At 37.2% G+C, this 19,678-nt stretch overlaps 1 protein-coding gene across 1 annotated transcript in view; it reads right to left on the bottom strand.

Annotated features, from left to right (window-relative positions):
- TPO (thyroid peroxidase) overlaps positions 1–19,678 on the bottom strand; it is a 110,546-nt gene that overhangs the window by 13,100 nt on the left and 77,768 nt on the right. The window contains 3 exon segments of the mRNA XM_026844028.1: positions 5,137–5,652; positions 12,829–13,035; positions 15,797–15,926. Of these exon segments, the coding sequence (XP_026699829.1) occupies positions 5,137–5,652; positions 12,829–13,035; positions 15,797–15,926 (853 nt within the window).

The following is a 19,678-nucleotide window of genomic DNA, read 5'->3' on the forward strand; positions in this document are numbered from 1 at the left end:
ACATATCTAAGTTTTAAGGAAGGTGCAAAGAGCTTACAAACATCAAAATTATTTTTGTTAAAATTCTTTTGCATGCACTCCCTGCTCTGAGAGAATGATTTGAGAGGTTTATTTCCTTTCATATTTGGCATAAAATAGCATAATACTTTCTTTCAATACAGTGTTCCTTCAACAACTAAGATCCTCCCGTGGAAACAAAGGAACATGCTTGTCTAAAAATAGGTCAATAAAAGCAGAGCCAGAGAGGGACTAGTTAGAAAAGAAATTGCAAACAAGTATAATGAACTGCTCTACCATTTATTACTTACTTTGAGTCTATTTATGAATAATAAGTTTCAGGAGCCCGCAGCAGCATAAATGATTTATGTGAATATAATGAGTCTGAACCTGCAAGGTACTGGGTGGTGTCAATTCCTTGTGACATCTATGCGATTAGTGGTAATCCAAGCTTCTCTTAGGATACATTCAGCATCTCATAGCATCAACTCCAAGCTCTATAGAAGCCTCATGAAGAAATTCATTCTAATTAATAATGTCAATATTTCTACTGTTTCATTGCAGTCACTGTTTCAACAGCATAACTCAGTGAAAAATGATGACGAATAGGCACTGTCTTTTAAACAGAAGTCCATATGCTCAATGTTCAGATGACTTCTGTAGTCTATATGACCAGATAGTAACAGAGTAATAGAGTATTTAAATATTATTCATTTAGTCATATCAGAGAAAATAAAATTCTGATTTCCTAGTAGTTCAACCAAACATTTGGTAAGTATCCAGACAGAGACAGAATCTTTCAGTGATTACAACATTGTCAGAAATGGCTTTGTACAGATTTTACATCATATTATGAATCACATGTACACTGTTTATAGAAAAGTAACTGAATCCTGACCCGCAAGCACAGTAATACTCCAAGTTAAACAGACTTAGTATGAAAGGCAACTTCCCTCATTTAGAAGGCAGGATTACAACAGGGGTTCCCAAGTGTCCTTATGAACTCAGCGAGCATCCTGTATGGGTTTGCCTCCAGGCTGGGCAACCTTCAGCAAAAGTCATTAAATACTTTAAATATTTGGAAATAGGTTACATAATTTCAGATTATTTCTGACAATTTTTTGTTCATGTTAGAAATTATATCAAATTAGGTGCAAATGATGCAGAAATTCATATTACTTCTCATAAGGTTCAGCAGTTTCCTTGCCAAAACTCCTTCTGTATTTTCCAAAGTAGGTGTGAATGGGACGTAATGGATGGAAAAGGAAAATAAAAAAAAAAAAACAGGCTTGAAGAGAGAATACACAAATCTGTGCATTATCATAAAAATAAGTAAGACCAAAAGTGCAACTTGTCTTTACCATTGGCCAGAGGTATCTGCAAAGGAATAATACCTCAATGAGATAAATAAGAGCCAATTAAGTGAAGCTCCTGCACTTGGGAAAGATTGTAGAAATAATAGAGCAGAGACAGCCGTGACGTTTAATTCATTGAAGTGTTATGCACAGTTGGTTTAAAGTTGTCACTGTAAATACTAAAGGATTTGCAGATGATGCTGAAGTCCTAAACTTCTATGTAAAGGGTGATTGTATGGGAGTTCAATTTTTAATAAAAAATGAAGACATCACTATAGTTCTGTTAATAGTCTGAACTATATAAACATGAATTATGACAGTGTGCAACACATACTCTTATATAAAATCTATTATTTATCTATTTGTACTTTATAATTTCATAGAGTTTAAGCTCTGTGAGGAGTTATCTAATTACCTAATTTCACAAACAAGTTTCATTCAAGTTAGCCATGTTGAACCCAATAATTGTAATTAAAGTACATCAATCTCAGAAGAGACCCACTTTCAACCCACGCCTTATATCGTGGCAGAGAGGTAGGGATGCAAGATGCTCAGAGAACACAAGCAGATGTAGAAGGAACTGGAAAAGCCACCTATATACACACTGAAAACTAAAGGCAGTTGTCAGCTACAGATGGGATCAACTGGTAGTGATACCATTAATTCAGAGATGGTTTTCTGATACTGTAATAAATCAAAAGAGAAATTGATTTAGATTGATCTGTAAAAATTCTGCTTCACTCCGACTAGTGCCACATCATCCAGCTTTCAGAATCCAAATAGAACATCAGGAGAAACCATCTCTGGAAGGAACAGCACGTGCATGCAATTTCATCCTGCAAATCATGTACATATGAAATAGTAATGTTAAGAATATAGCAGTTGCATAATTGAACTTTTTTGTGTTGTTTTGTCTACACTTTTTGTTTAAAGAAAACAAATTTTCTTTCAAATAGCTTAGAAGGAGGAATCCTAATTCTCCTCATCCCGTTTCTCAGGTCAAAACAGGAATAAACAAAACAAGCTTCATTTCAGTTAGTAAATAACAATGAAAAAATGTCTTTTTGCACAAAACACTAGGTAAATCAGGGTATGTATTTTTACCACTGCATACTGCAGTGTTAATGCTTTAGCATTAAGCATGTGTCATTCCCTTAAAATACAAGGGAAGGAATAATCACTGTTGTGGCTTACATACTACTTATCAGTGAAACATGTCTACAATGAAATCAAAAGAATTTGTTTTGTCCAGCATATCAATGAGCAATCATTATGATTGTTAATTTTCTATTATGTTAATTTTATATTTATGTTAATTTTCTATGTTAAGTTTCTATTATTAAATGCTTGTCACTAGGGATATTTATGCTGCCGGAAAGGTATCCAGGAGGAAAAGTACAGTTTAGAGATTTTTTTTTCCATTATTCTTATTCTAGAAAGAAAGGAAGGCTTTTTGTTCAATTCTCTATAATTACACACCTACAGGCAAAAATTATGCTTGAAAATATTAATTACAAAAAGAGATAATTTTAGAAATGTGTGGCAACTAAACCAAAATTTTAGAGAAGAAATCTCAAGGTAACTTCAACTAGAGCTGTCATTAATGTGCTGGTTAGCATACCACATTAGTAGAGATACTCCAATTATCTCACTTGAATGGATGTCTCTAAACCAGCCAGATATAACTCAAACACTTTTCTAATGAGCCATAGGCAAATCTCATTAGTCTGTGATACCAGCAGAGATAATGAGTAGCCCAGATTCATGCAGCATATTACCTTGCACAAAGTGTTTTCTTTCAGGTCATAATGTTAGTGGACATAAATCAGAAGTCCATGAATGCACAAAGGCCTACTTTTGGATTTGCACTTTTCTTCTAACAAGTATTAATGTAAACAAAATATATATATTTAAAAAGCGCCAAACTTTTCAAAAGGACTGACTTAAATACAATTAAATGAAGTATGTTACTTTTCTGAAGTTATCTGGCTGCAAGTGCAAATAACAACACACCAAAGAATGCAGGTAGTTTCTTAAAGGAAACATTTCGCATATTCTGCTGACTAAAAATTTTGGCAGAAGAAAGGAAAAGCATTTTATCAGAATAGTGATATTTTCCTCCTTCCTTCCCCAATTTATCTTGAAAAGAGTCTCCTTTTTGAATTAAAAAATCTGTTTGCAAGAATCATAAAGCACGGGAAAGTCCCCTAGCCATCAGGTTATTCTGGTCATGATATTGCTCATCCAGTGTTATAGATTGTAACAGACAGACGGACTTGCTGTGTTGTAGGTTGTCCGATTAAAGGTGAGTCTCCCCAAATGCAAAGGCCCTGGTGGGGCTTGGAGGAACAATGTCAGGCAGAGCAGCCTGAGTAACCAGACCATTGAAGAGGTGCTCACAGGATTGTCCATTCCCCAAAGTCACCAGAGAGAGTGGCCAGACTCTGAGCCTGGGTGTGAAACACACCAAGATGAGCCAACAAAAGCAACTGTCCCCCAAACGTCACACAAGCCTAAGGGGCTGTTGCCTGCAGGGGTAGGAGTCGTTGTGGGGTGCAAGAAGGAGATGACTTGTGGGATCTGTGTAAGAATTTGTGACTTTTTAAGGGGATCGTGGGAATGTGTGAAACACTATGGGGTACTCAGGGAAAGGACTAAAGGTGGGAAAAGGGAGTGGGGTAAGATGGACAAGGGAGAAACAAGAATGGGAAAAGGGGATAAAAGGGGTTGTCTGAGTGTGAAGTTAGCTGATCAGCTTATCTGACTGAGCCCTGTGCTTGATCTCTGCAGTTTAAGCTATACTCTGAAATCCTATTTCCAACTACCCCCTTTGTGGGTGCACTCTCTATTCTGAGTGTGTGTGTGTGATCACTGGTGAGTTTCCAGCCAGACCAGCATAAGAAATTTGAGGACCTGCAAAGACATTGAGAGAGACCCTGAGCCTCAGGGGCTTGTGGGTCCAGGCATCAGGAGTCAGACCAGCTCTGGGACCAGCCACTATGCAATGCTGTCCGGGAGAGTTCCACGTTGTTCGTGTGCATACTTCACTAATAGGCTTCAGTTCGCAGAAGGCACTAAGAACACGGGTCAGGCCATCCGTGCCATTCACGCTCATGTGAGTGCCAGTAAAAGTGCTGCTTTTGGTGTGTGAAAAAGGAAAAAAAAAAAAAAGAGAGAAAGGAGAAGGAAAATGCTGAGTAGAAATAGGTTTTCCTATTCTCAGTTGTAAGATAAATATGTTTATGGACTCTTCTGTATTTTACCATGTTTATTTCTCCTGCTATCTCCTATCTAGAGTAGCCCTTGAAGTTTATGCATTAATGCTTCATTGAGAACTTCAAAAGCATTTTTACACAGGGAAGTTACTAATTCATATAATACCTATGAGAAAGTAAGCATTTCGAACACCGTGTAAATACAGAGACATTACTTTTTAATTGTTTCCTTTACCAAAAAAACCTACAAATAACTGCATCTGAAAAGACTGCTTCAATAGATAAAATTGACACCAGAGAAGCTGGTAGAAAGATGTAGTAGAGTAGAAACTGCTATGAAAACCAGAGCACTGAGGAGTCTGGACAAACTAAGGACCAGCACAGTGCATTTAGGAAAGACGAAGATGGAACAAACTTTAAACATGTCAAATCAGAAGCACAGAAATAGGTGGCAAAGAAAGGGTAACATGATCTCAAAAGCCACTCACAGAAACATATTTGAAATTCTGTGATCAATTCTGTTCTAAGATATTCACTGCAACATGTAGATAAACAAATAGGCAGCCAACCTGATGCAGAGCACCGACAATTTTTCGTGCTTCTTGGTAGACTGTCTCTGAGTTCCAGTGGCTGTTGATGTTTTTGAGGGCTCTGGCCAGGCGGTTGTGCTCTCTGAGCCACAGCGTGTGCATAGCTGTCAGAGATGTGACCTCGCTGGATCGGCTGTCCCCAGCCATAAAGCATTCAATCCTCTCACCTTCACTTGCATTCGGGTCTTGTGCACAAGGTGATGGGATCTGGTCTGTAAAGGGCAGGTATTCCCGATGGTTATCATAACATTTAACATTTACTCTAAGAAGACCTTCTTTGCTTGTTAAATTCCTCAGTTTGTTTTCAATGGCAGGGGTACTGCCATAGACGGTAGAAGCATCAAGAAAAGAAGTTAAGCCATTGATCTGTTGTCTTGGATGTAGTGCTGTTACGTTTCCAAAGAGAATACCATGATCACCAGTGCCACATGCAGGAGATGAACGGTAGAAGGGAAGACAAGCCACCCCTGTGGATAATGCATCATTGGTGGTTACCTGCATTAAAAAAAAAAAAAAAAAGGCATTTTCTGAGGTGAAGATAACAACTGTGAATATTGAATTAAGGTTTGTGTAAATATTTCCATCCTCTGTGTCAGTTTTCAGTTGTTCCAGTCACATCTAATGGAGTGACATATTCTAAAGCTGTAGAGATTGTTTTCCTTCAGATTTAAGCAAAGAGATGATTCAACCCTTTTTAAGCAAAGACAGAAATAAAACCCCAAATCTTTATTTTGTCGTAAGAGCAAGCTACTGATGTAAAGTTCTACACCTACATGAGCCTGGTTTCACAATCAAAATTTGTCATGAAACGTACCAGTGACAATGTGAACATCTGGTCAAATTATGTTCTACTGAACAGCAAGTGAAACAGCAGTGTTACATGTATATATAAAAACATAATGAAGAGTTTCAATGTCTGTAGCACACTGTAAAAGCTTTGTTTCAATACTTAATTCTAATCTAGTTTCCTAACTAAAAAAGGCATAGGTAATTATTCACTCCCTTTTCTGCCAGTTCCCCCCAGTGCTTCTTTCACCTTATTTTACAGCAACTGGTGTCTTACAAGTATTAAATCCTGACTATCTTTGTAAAAAGCAAAGGTTGCACACAGCCTTTGCCAAATGAAATACTTCCCAGTCCTTTATCGGTTTGACCCACACACAGCCAAGAGACTGAGGTCAAATGGTGATCCAGCATTTGTGTGCTAGTCAGCATGGATATAATCGGAAACAGCCTATTGCTCGGCCAGCTGTTCCAAATATAAGTAAAGGGTGTGAGAGAGGCATGTGGGATTATCAAATGAGATGGGGTATAGGTAAGAGTATTAGCAGAGAATACAGCCCAAACCAGACAGCTAGAAGGTTTGTCACAGGAGAGCACTGAAAATGGTATGTGAATAACTTAACAGATATGGGAAGGTCAGCAGAGAGGTTGGAGGAGGAGAGAAAGAAAGAGGGAGAAATAATTTATTCACACTGTAGGATATCCAAGAGGAAAGCTCAGACCATCAAGTCTATTCCAAAGAATAGAGTTTAACCCTAAAACAAAAACTGCCATGTTTCAAAATTACTAAAATCTCTCTGTGTTGTCTAACACAGATTTGGATTTGCAAACTCTCTTTGCCTGAAAAGTACATTATTTCCAAATTCTAACAGTACTATATTGCGCACCATCAATGAGCCATAACAGCCTGTCAGTTCCAAGAGTTTAAAAAAGATTAACCTCAATTTAAAACGTTATACCAATCATGGAGTATGAGTTTCAGGGAATATAAATGTAGGGTTTTCTCATCAATTGATCAACATGAAGATGGTACAGATCACACTAAAGCTGCTGAAATATCCCAGAAAAAAATAATCTTCAAAAATCTGACTGAGAGTAAATAAATGTTTTATACAGACACCTGAGCTAACCCTTCTTATTCTTAGTCTACCCGCTTGCTTTTCATTTTTCAAAACTCTGTGGCAGAAGACAGTGAATACTGCGGATATTACAGAAAATTATGTAATTTCTTCTTCATTCTTCTAATAATACAGAGATCGGTCTGTGAAGGGAGAATAGCCATTCAATTGGAGTTAAAAGTAACAAGGTAACATTGGAATGGAATTCAAGAGCTTCATATAATAACATCATTACTTCATTTATTATATCAAGAAAAATTTTCTTGCTACTGGGAATTCATGTCAGTATGGATTGGTACCAATAAAGCATTTAAGTTAAAAAAAAGTTTAATTTGTTTTTCAAGTTTTGTTTGGTAAAGAAATTCTACCAATATTTCTTCACTACCTAGTTTTAACAAATAGAAGTAGGTTATTTTTAAAGGAAATATGTAATTTCTTTCCCTTTTTCTTTCTTTCACTGACTGCTGAAAGCAGTAATTTCTCTGACTTAGGTTTTCTATTTAGTATCTGTCTTTATTATTAAGTCTCTTCCTCTTAGTGTGGCTTCTTTTTTTTCCTTCAGCTGGTAATGTAAGCAAGAAACTCATCTCATACTACAAATACCTGAACTTGTCAGCGACAACATTGTATGTGTTTGAGTGCCTCCTGCTTCAAGATATCAGGAAAGCCTGGAAGAATTCAGGTATCACTGGGAAAAAAATCTATGAGCTGCCTTGAAGTTGTTAAACAGTGAGGCTCACAACAAAACACATCAACAGTGAATGAAGTTCATACTGAATAATCTTTAGGTAACTGTCTTTGCAACTTCAATTCAAACAGTTCTGTGCTCCAGTGGAGAAAAACAGCAGTAATGAACATTAAGGGGCTGGCAGAATCACATAATGCAGTCCTTCCCCTTTCATGGGGTAAGTATTTGCAACCAGCAGCTTAATGTGAAAATGCAAGGTTCCTCACATTATTATTCAAATGACATCAAAAATAATCTGAGAAAAAGAAATATCCTTTTCTGCTGAAATGGGTACAGAATCATGTTTTTCTCCAAAACTAATGAAAAATATCCATATCAATTTTTTTGTCTGTCTTGAATAATTCTAGAGGAAAAAAAAATCATAACAAAACCCTCTCTGTCCACAAGAGTTTTCCTAGTATAGCTGCACATTTATTTAAACCGTTATTATATATGTATGGTCAAAGCTCTTTATGGTGAAATTATTTTATGTCTAGGAAAATGAAAGGCAGTAATTGTTTCAGTGTACTACAACATCTAAACTGTTACTTCAGTTAATAAGTCTTTCTTATTGTGATTTTGTTCTGTTAGAAATGACCTTATAAAGGGATTTTTGCTGTAGACTTAAAAGAAAATCTATCTTGGGGTCTATAAAAGTTTGCAGATAAGGAAAACATGAATGTTTATTTGTGGACATGAAACTCGGAGAAGAGTTAATGACTCCATCTGACAGTGAGCTGCTACCTCTGAAACAGAGAAGAAAAAGGCAGGGGCTCACTTTGCTGGCTGTTGAGCACACGCAGACTGATCCATTTGTAGCTGAGACAGTAACCTGTCATGTTACATGTCATCTTTTGCAAATCACCTCGCTTTTCTGTGGCTCTGTTTCTTTTCCCCAAACTATCTGAAAGCTTTTCAGGATTGTATCTTACTGTGTGTAGGCACTGTGTCTAATTTATTGTCAGCAATGTAATTAATACTGAATAAAGTCAGTAGCTCTCCTATGAAAGCCTTTCTAATGCCTCATTATGTCTCAACCCTAACCTGAAATAGTCATCTGAAGGATGACAGGTTATCTCTACAACCCTGTTCTATGTGTCAGGCTGCTGTAAAAGAAGTATAAACTAAAGCTAGTGATTTTTTTTTCCTTTTTTTTTTTTTCCCCCCCCATTATGGAATCCTGAAAAGATACAGAAAAAGAATGTTCAGGCTCTACCAGAAGCTACAGGCTCGATGTGAGAATCACTGAGTGAAATTCTATAGCTTTTATAATGAAAATGTCCAGAATAGAAAATCATAATGGTTCCTGCTAACCTATGAATCATTCACTTCCACTTATTATTAATATTAATGCACTACTGAAGCTTTCAATCTTTCGCTGAATTGCACTGACTCAGAACATTTTCCATCTTCCCTAACGTGCACATTCAGGAGCTTCCTCTCCCTGGTGAAACCCCCAGGGAGGGCGTGCAGTTGTAAGCACAGTTGTCCTTTACCGTGGGTGGATACTCTCTTGGGTGTTGCTGTTCTAGAGGGCAAAATGCAGTTTCTATGTTTACATCGCTGAATAATATGCTATTGATTTCACCGTCTTTGGAAACCAGCCACAGTTTCCTCATATACAAAATGAACGTATAAAACTAACTGTGGCAGTTTTCCAAATATTTAATAGGTGGAGGTGAGTTTTAATTAAGATTTCAGGAAGCACAGTTCTAGGGGGTAATAGCATTTTGTTTCAACGTTCAAAAAATAGTTCCTCTGGTCACACTAATAACTTCAATCTCTCTCTCTTTTTTTTTTTTTTTTTTTTTTTTTTTTTTTTTTTTTTTTTTTTTTAATACAGTATCTATTCTTTGACAAAAAGAGTCACAAAATACTAGACATATAAAAAAAGCAAAAGAGCAACCATCTTCATATCTGCCCTTCTAAGCTGTGAATAATAGAATAATAATAAAATGGACCTGAAAAATTCATGAAACTGTAATCATGTAATGAATCCACAAGTTGGGAAACTTATCTGATACTTACAGGTTTGTGTCTGAATTTCTTTGTATGTCCCCCCACCATGGCCATTCTGGGTATCAGGCACCAACTCCCAAAGGTGGCCATGGATATGACTTGACCCCATTCCCCTGCTAGGCTATGCTGTTGAGCAGAAGCAGCTCCTAGGCTGTGAGAAACGAGAAACCAGGCCTGTGAGAAACTAAGACAAACAGCCTGGGAAAGCAAAAGTTGAGGCTGAGTGAAGAAATGTCTCAAACACTCGCAAGACAAAACTATGAGTCCCAGGGTGCATTCTGTGGAGGCCGAAGCTGATAACGCTGCCCGAATAATACAAGATGCACTGTCGGAGGGAGTCCTGTGGAGACAGGACGGCCCTGTTCTCTGGCACCTGGGCAAATTTCAAGGACCACATGTCCAGTGAATGAACTTTGCTTCATTATCCACAAAATGCATATTAAAGTTGACACCCCTCAATATGCTAACGAGGGCTGACATGATCATGCTAATTACATCATCCCATGAAACACCTTACCCCTCCCTGTACATGGGATACGTAGGTCTGTGGGTCGACCTAGGGGACGGACCCAAGGAAAGTGGGTATAAATCAAAGGGAGGAAGAAAGGGCTCTCTCTCTCTCTGCCCCCTCTCTGCCCCCCGGCTGTCTGGAGAGTACAGTGATGCGAAGAAGACAGATGCCAGCAAAAAAGACGGCTGCCTCCTGGAACTCTAGCCGGTGGGACCAGCGCAGGAACCCAGACCAGTGATCTGTATTTCCCCATTCTCTCTTTCTCCTTCTTTTCCTTTTTCCATTAAGCAATGCAAGGCATATTGTATTGCTCGCCACAACTTGCTATATACTTAGCCAATTATCGTGTGTTCAATTAGTGCACTGTAGGTAGTTAATAAATGCTTGGACTTGGAGACTTGTTGTCCGCTCCAATTGGGGATTTGTGAATCTGAGTCACTTGTCCCCCTCATCTGAGCGGGATGTGACATAGGCTATATTCAGTGCCAGATTTAGTATATATACACATGACTTGCCTTCAAGAGCATCCTTGAAACATGTTCTGTGACAAATCTCTTCACAGCTCCAAGAAAGAAATCCAAAATATGTCCCTTGTTTAAAGCACTGAAGGATGCACTTGTGAGTCTATGCCATGGCAATGTGTGCATCTTCTTTCTCTCTGCACCATAATGCCGCTACCACATGAACAATGTTATCCTTGGAGTCCTTTTTCAAAGACCAATAAAATTGCCTTTTTTTAAAGCAGATAGGATTTCCAGGCTTGAACTAGTCAATGATTAGACTTTTACAGTCCCTATGATCCACATTTGATTCCAGTTATGGGTTTTCTCAATTTAAAAATCTATTTATTAATAAAAAATATAAAAATAAAAAAAATAATTGGGGGTTTTGCACTTAAAGATCAATACTAATTGTGTTGTTTCAAAGAACATGTTATAACCACAAAACATAAACTTTCATAGATTTTTGTGGTTTTATATCTACAGCAAACTGACTTTTTCAAAATGGGTATCAATACATAGCCACATTGTGTCATATGGTGGAGATGCACTCCACCTCCTTCATCATGTCATGTGAAGCACTGCTGGTCAGGGACTGGACTTCTGTACTAGACTCTCCAGATAAAACTTTGAGAAAGGGAGCATTTCTAAGGCTAACCTTAACAGCTTAAATGGAATAATTTCTTGCCCCAGACGGAAATTTGAGACATAGTAAACTAGAGTTTTTTTGTCAGAACTATGAAAGACTCATTGTAATTAAGGTTGTTGTGGCTAAATCAGGTTAGGCAGTCAGTGTCCTGAGAATATGATTCTTTAAGAAGTCTGTGCTGGTTTTGAATGCTCTCAAGGTATTTTTGCAAACTTTCAAAAGTTCCTGTCTCATGGGTGAGAGAGAGACTAGATTTACCCGCCTGTAGTAAAATTACAGGCAGTCATTAATTTCACTTAGCTTTCCCTGTGTTTTAGATTCTCTCACCAAATAGAAGATCAGCCATCTTTCAACATAGGACCTGATTCGGTTCCCATAACAGTTAGCTGAATATTTTCCTTTATGTTTAATGGAAGCAGAATGAGGTATTTAAGGCAAAGAAGACTGTGACATAGGTATTACAGTTTGTTAAAGAGAAAAAAGTTTTCTATTCTGATGGAATTTATTCCCTACATTAGCTTCAGTGCATAGACAAGCTGGTCAGTAATCAAGCTCCAACCGTAAGGAAAGTAATTTGGGTTGCTCTGAATTGAGACAGGGCACCAGTCCAAGGGCTGTAATAGGCATGGGGCTGTCCTGTAGCATGAAATGGACAGTCTGTGCTTTGAGAAACAAAAAAGTGGCTTGACTTTGCCACTTCATTTTTTGAGTGAAAGAATGACTATACTGTTAAATCAATCAGGCAAGAATACAAATTCCTATATTTATACCAATTTATGTGTCTTCTAACCCTCTAACAATCTTTGAATTCATGTTTTCCATCTACTCAAAGCAAAAAGGTGATGTATGGCAGTTTCAGCAACTCCCTGAAGGTCGTTTTATACATACATTGAGAAGAGAGCTCTCTTCAAAAGTTTGCATTAACTGCCAAAAATATCTTTGCTTTCACTGAGTAAAGTTAGGATCCTTTCACTTTATCTGGCTGGCAATTTAAAACCAGAATTATTTATGACTACTTCCCTATTTTCCCCAATGGAACTCAAAACCTTGAAGCATGAGAACAATAACATTGGGGAGGATTAGTAAGGTTTCTCTGCAACATAAATCTGAGAGGTAGAAAAATTTGATATTTGCAATAAGTACCTTAGCTATAGTTTGTTACCTCTACAAACCAGTTAAAATATCTACCTATTTCATTTAAGAGTTGCATTGGGTTTCAATTTTTCTATCACCATCTGCTCTATTATTTCTCTATCAATTTGCTTTATAATTATTTCAGTGCATGTGTATCACTAATGCGGTTTACTTTTCTCACCTGTTTAGAGCCTGGAATTTCTCTTTAAGAAATTAATTTAGAATCTTACCTTTATTGGAAAACATGGATTTTGTTTTTCACATGTCATCTGGCACTCCATTCCATTTAGGAAGGTGGTTCTACTTGTGCTCTGGGGTGTGAATGCAATGTCATGGTCTATATACTGTCCCCATACCATAATAATATCAGAATACAGATTGTCTTCAGTAACAGCCTCATTAGATGCATGAACAATTTTTCTGGTCACTTCACGAACCTGGGGAGAGAACTATTTTACCTTGAGCATCAAGTAGTATTTAATTCTCACAAAATGATAAAACATTAAAAAGTAGGGGGGGACAGTGATAAAAGCTATATTTTTTATTTCCCTTAGAATACTTGATGTTGTACTTTTGATGGTTCGCCTAAAATCAAAACCAAAAACCCCCAACAACAACAAGAAACTCAACCTGCGACACTTTTATTTCTGTTCAGAAGCTTATATATCAGTGCCACAAGCAGATTCAAAGACCTTTCAGCTGAGTTTTTCTATATATTTGGCAAATGGGAGTGTATCTTTGATCTGTTCCTTTCCAGAGAATTTTGAAAACCATACTTTTTTTAGACTGTTTGAAAGTTTTCTTTCTATTTATTCTGTTTTCTACTCCTTTAACAAATGGGTTCTGTTTGCTGGGCAACCTCAAATCACTGTGGATACACAGAGGCTCTAGACTACTAGTCTGTACATAAATAGAGCAGCTTATGCAGCCCAGGAGACAAGCTAGGTTGCAAATGCATGGTAGCTGAAATCTCTGCCTCACTTTCCCAGACAAGGGGAAGCCAAAATATATTTATGTGAAAGCTGCATAGAGATACCAGGGAGACATCTATGCTACATGTCCAGCCTATACTAATAACCAAGCAAAACCATCAGAGCAGAATCACCAGTCAGTGATGATTAGGAGAGTGTTATTATTCACATATACCTCCCTCATGATACAAAATATTCCCTTACATACAGCAGCTGCCTTAGAAGTCAAGAAATTGAAAGGGCAGCACATAAAATAGTCACACAGTCTGTAATAAATATAAGGGCAATATAATAAATGTATAAGGCAGATGCAGTCAAATAGAACTTGGTAAAGATAAGAAACAATGTGGGACTTGTTAGGAACATCAGGCTTTATACTGAAATGGTGAAGAGCAGAGATACATAGAGATCATCAGGAATCCAAGTATTTCAGTATTTTAGTGACCACAAAGCACAAACTTTTTTTCTTGCAGGTAGTAAAATTTTCTTATCACCGTTAACCTGCACAGCCACGCTGGTTCTAATATTGCTTTATGGTCATCTTCACACTTGTCTCTCAACTTCACGTTATTCACATTATTTGCATGCTCCTTTTTAAAGGATATTGTTGGATAGCTAAAAGTACAAAAAAAGACAATTATGTAAATAAGGAAAAACATCTATGGCACTAGTTTTGTCCTATTTTACTTCTTAGTTAGGTTGCCCAGAGAAGCTGTGGCTGCCCCCTCCCTGGCAGTGTTCAAGGCCAGGTTGGACGGGGCTTTGAGCAAACTGATCTAGAGGAAGGTGTCCCTGCCCATGGCAGGGTGGGTGGAACTAGATGATCTTTAAGGTCCCTTCCAACCCAAACCATTCTGTGATCCTGTGATAAAATAAAGCAGACAACCTTGCTGATGGTCAGATATGATCAGATTTGATGCAGTCATGTAGTTTTGCTTTAGTGTGCTTTACTTTGCAAGCATGTACCCTAATGAATCTAGAAAAAGTCAGTCTGTACTGGAAATTTACCTATGTAAATGTCAGCTTTCCATCTTAAAGCTCTAAATAGTGCAGCTTAGATACATTATTATTTAATTAATAACATGAGTTGCAGATGACATTAACACTAAATTCTCTTGTTCATCCTTATTAAACATACAGTGGTTAAAATAACAAGACTTTGAGTCCATTAAAAGTCAGGTTTCAAAGCAATGATGACAAACCAGAAATAGGAAATCCAGCCCTAATCACTGCACATTGCACTGGAGACTTTCACCCAGTCCTGTATGCAAATACTCCTTGTTCAAACTTCCCTCTGTAGCACCTCTGATATTTTGTAAGTATATGTACTGCGAAAATCCATAAATACTGCAATGTCTTCTTAGGTCAGTAACTTGGGCTAGCTAAAAAATGAAGTTACAATTTGATGGTAATGCTTGTTCAGTTAAGGTATGCTAACCTAGGAGAAATGGTATACATGCTAGCACGTCTATATGCTTTATATTTATTTAGTTAACATCCAACCTTGCCTTCCCCTCCTCCTTCCCTGAATAAAGGCACCATTATTGAAACAAAGAATCATAAAATCACTGGGAAGTTTAGGCTGGAAGGAAACTGGAGACCACATGGTGCAGCTTTTTACTGAAAGCAGGGATTCGGTTATTTAGATCCCCATCAAGCCAGGTTTTAGGTAAATCCCATGAGGGATATTCCAGCAGTTGTCTAGGCAGCCTATTCCAACATTTAATTGTTCTCACAACAATTTTTTTTTTTCTTCTATCAAGACAAATTTCCCCAGGAACAGACTATGACAATTGCCTCTTGCCATGTGCATATGCACCGTTGTGAAGATTTCCCTCTTCTCTATAATGGCTTTTTCAGCATGGGAGGTCCACCCTGCTTCGCCTTTTCTCTAAGCTAAGCCCTATGTCTGGAGCAAACCAGGCCAGGCACACAGCTGGATCATGCCCTGCCTGCTCACCACCACGGTCTTTTCTGGCAGAGTTCCCCCCCAAGGCAGTCAGTGCCCCCTTGCACTGCTCCATGGGCTTACCTCAGCCCAGGTGCAGGGCACCTCGCACTATTTGGCTGACTGAATTAATGCTTTAGCAAAACTAGTGGCTCTTTATCTGAGCTCAAGAGATTCTTTCGCTACTTAATTTACTGATGCAAATGGAGGGCTGTGGTGGCAGGTATGGTTATAGACCAGTGTAAGTGTTTCAGGTAATCTTGTGGTGCACTTTCTAACCAAGGGTAGCTGGACGCCATTGTATCGGATGTTGGGATCCCATCCTCGAGGTTGGCTGAATCCATCTTCATAGGCTGGTGGAAGCCACCTAGCCAAGGCTGTGTTGGATGCTCCCCATCTAGGATGTTCCCTGGGAAAAGAAAAAAAAACAACCAAAAACCCAACATCAGCAAAATCCTGCACCTCTGAATATATTCTGAATATAAAATATATATATATATAATTCATAATATATTTATATTAATAATAAAAATAATATGAATATAAAATAATATAATGTAAAAAATTAATCAGCCACAGAGCAATATTCCATTGCAATAAGATGTTCATGTAATGATCTATGAGAAGGCATCAAGTACTGTTTTTCATGTATGGCAACATCAGTTTGACTCGAAAGAAAAATAAAGAAAAATCAAATTATTAATGAAATATTACTAACTTATGTTTATAATGTAAGTTGGTTACCTTTTGACATCTTTGAAATATTTGCCCCATGGTGATTTCCTGATAGTGTCCTCATTCCCCACAAAATCAGATTTACTCTTAAGTGCCTTTGTTGGCATCTTTTAAAAGATGTTTCTTTACCACAATAGTTAGGAAATCAAGATTTAGCAAAATATAATATAAAGAAGCCCTAGAATAAAGGTGAAGAAAGCTTAAAAGAAAAATGGATACTAGTCAGGCAGAAGTAATCAATTATTAAGACTCAGAAAAGACTAAGGAAAGGGGAAGTATGGCTGAAGTTGTTGGATTCAGTGGCAATGCTCCCTCTGGTTGCACCTACGCTAATTACTTGGGTCCAGATTTGTGAGGGCCTGTGCACAAGTCCAAGACTCTCACACATTTACCTATGCTTTTAAGTTGCTAACACTAACCACAGTGTGTTCTCAGCTCACACCAACTAGCATTTGTCTAAGTGACACCTGTCTGGGCACACCTTGGGATTAGTGCATGGCCGTGTGCCATCCAGCTGCCAGCCTGCTTGGAAGAGGGAAGGGGAGTAAAAATGTTGAGACAAAAGTCTAAGTGTAAAAGGGTGGCAAGAGTCAGATCCTACTTGATTTGAGGGCCAGGAAATGATTCCTTGTGATTTTTACTTATTAGTACAGTCAGGGAGTCTTGGGCTTGACACAATTAATTTTCCTTCTATTGTTAACATTTTTAAAGCATTTTTCCTTACAGAATATTTTAGGGTTTTGTGGGTTTTTTGGTTGTGTTGGGTTGTTTTTTTGTTGGTTTTTTTTTTTTTTTTTTTTTTTTTTCTTATTCAATATAGTTCATAATTGTTAAAGATATATAAACAATAAAAAGAAGAAATTAAATTTTTGCAATGTACCCAATTGACCAAAACTGTCAAGTGAGCCACAGAGAACCAGAAGTATTCCCAGACAGTTGGTAGAACTACACAGTATTAAAACATGCATTTATATCTCTATTGGGAAGCTAAAGAGGGAACAATTATTTTATTAATACTTCATTGATCTCCGGCACACTGAAGTGGCTCAATTTGCCAAGCTATATGGTACAGTAATATACTTAATTATCCACAATAATTCACACTTGAAGGTTGAAGTATGCTTTAATAAAGCATTCAAATTAGTTACAGTTGATTTGCCTTTATTGAAATTGCATAAAATACTGCACATAGTGTAGTGCTATTTCACTCAATTAAAAATAATGAAATGTTAATTTAACTGCTTAACCAATGATTTTTCTCCTGATTGCTTTTATATTTTAGTAGATCACTGGAATGTTACTTTAGTAAAACCCTTCTTACATGCCTTTTTATTATACCATTAAACATGTTAATGTCTTGGAATCTTGCTTGAGTTAAAAAGGTTTTTATGCAGGGCAGCTGAAATAATGAGATTTTGTTAACAAACAGCTTTATAGAGTATTCAAATTTGATTACTGTACATTCTGTTTATGGGAAGTGGGACTTTTCATTCACTTGTGAAATACTGGAATTGCACAGTTTGGGTTTTCTTTTGGCACCATTAGAAGGAACCTGAAGTTTTAAGATGCAGTTCACTGTCTTTTGAATGTTATTTTAATGTGCTTCCTAGTTTCAGGTAGAAAGAATGAATGCCATATGACAATTTAATAATCAGATTTTGTCATGTTTTATATCACTCTGAGCTACCATGGACATAACTTCTGGCAAACATGGAAATTTCTGAAAAATAAGCCTGTCAGTAAACTGAACACTTAGCTTGTATTGAAGTGAAGCAGATATCCTAAAGAAAACATCTTATAGTCAATGGATTCAGTAGGGACTGCTCATTCTTTCCACTAGGTGAGCCATAAACATACCCCTAACTGATGGAATTAGAGGATCTTCAGACTAAGCATCAGGTCCTTACCTGATGAAATGGTTAATGACACAGCAATGAAATAGAAATGCTGCAGATAAAATTCCTTGTAGCTGTCCAAATATTAGGCATACAAAATGTAATCTAGTCATCTAAGCACCTCTCCATCAAGACAGAGAGATAGTCAACTCCTGAGCACCATCCTGTCATTCCATCCTCTCTCTTGCTATTAGGAACAGGCAGAGCTGCAGCCTTGAAGCAGACATATAACTACCTCAGAAAGCTGAGATTAGATGAGGTTAATTGCACTGTGAGATTCTATTCCTTTAGTACCTGTAATTCCTTCACCTTTGAATCCCTCTCATTACACTAGACAGTAAAAACTACACAGATCAATGTTAGTTAGTTGGTATAACAAATGGGGGGAAAAAAATAGCTATTTCAATGTGCCTTGTCTCCTTTATTGTTAATTTTAAAATAATGTAAATTTATTTTGCTTATTATCCACACATATGTCTTCGGGAAGAAAGTAAAATTTATTGATATCTGTTACTAGTAAATATTGAAAATGACACTGCTGGGAATGTCTGATGTCATGTTGATATTCTCCATAGAAGGTCATGTTTATGCTGTTCTGGTATGTTTTTGTTCTAGGAAGTTCACACTGAAACAGAGTAATCTCAGTGCTGTGGAATAAATATTTTGTAATCTATCTGATTTGTCCCAAATATATGAACTGCTTAAATAAAACATCTGTAAAGAAATTCTATGCTCGCTTTCAGATTGATTTAAATACATTTTTCTTACAGGTAAACAATTAATTCCACTGTGAATTTTATTTTTAAATTTCACCTATTAAATACTGCACTTACTGATCTACAGCACAGCTGCACATTCCTACTGGGTGACTAAAGTCACAAATACAACATAGGTCCTGATATATTTTTTGCCTGAAAGTGGCAGCTGTAAAGCAAGCAAAAGTACAGACTGGTACTTCATTTAGTGTTTGAAGTCTCTGAAGCTGGTTTACATCATAGAATATGTTGTTTACATTACAGTACAATGGGACTTTTAAATTTATGTATTTCGGTAAAGCTTGAGGTATTTCAAGAAGCTCACAAAGTTTTAGACTAAGTTAAGATATGACTCACTAGTTTCAAAGTCTTTTTTGTTTTTTTACTGCCTTGACCCTTTTACAGATGTTTAGAGCCTAAAGAGTCTAAAATACCACCAAACATGAGTGATGAGTTTAAACACTGAATTTGTGCAAGTATAAAACTACACAAAGTAGAACACAGTGACTACAGACTAACCATACTCAATAGATCATATTTACCCTACCCAGCTTTAGAAACCAGACTGAAATGCCTATACACATCCTAGTATTACCAGAGTCACTGAAGACAAAAACATGTTTTACCTTACCCACAGCAGAGTGTCTCTGGAGGGAAAGACTACAGCAGCCATGTCTGCAAATTAAGGGCTTCACATGTGCCTGTGTTCAGCTGCATGAATTTTGGCCAGTGTGTTCAAGCCCTGATGGAGTTGGCAGCGCAAATATTACACTAGC

This window comes from Athene cunicularia, assembly GCF_003259725.1.
Source record: "Athene cunicularia isolate RWA chromosome 3 unlocalized genomic scaffold, athCun1 chr3_part1, whole genome shotgun sequence".
Lineage (NCBI taxonomy): Eukaryota > Metazoa > Chordata > Aves > Strigiformes > Strigidae > Athene > Athene cunicularia.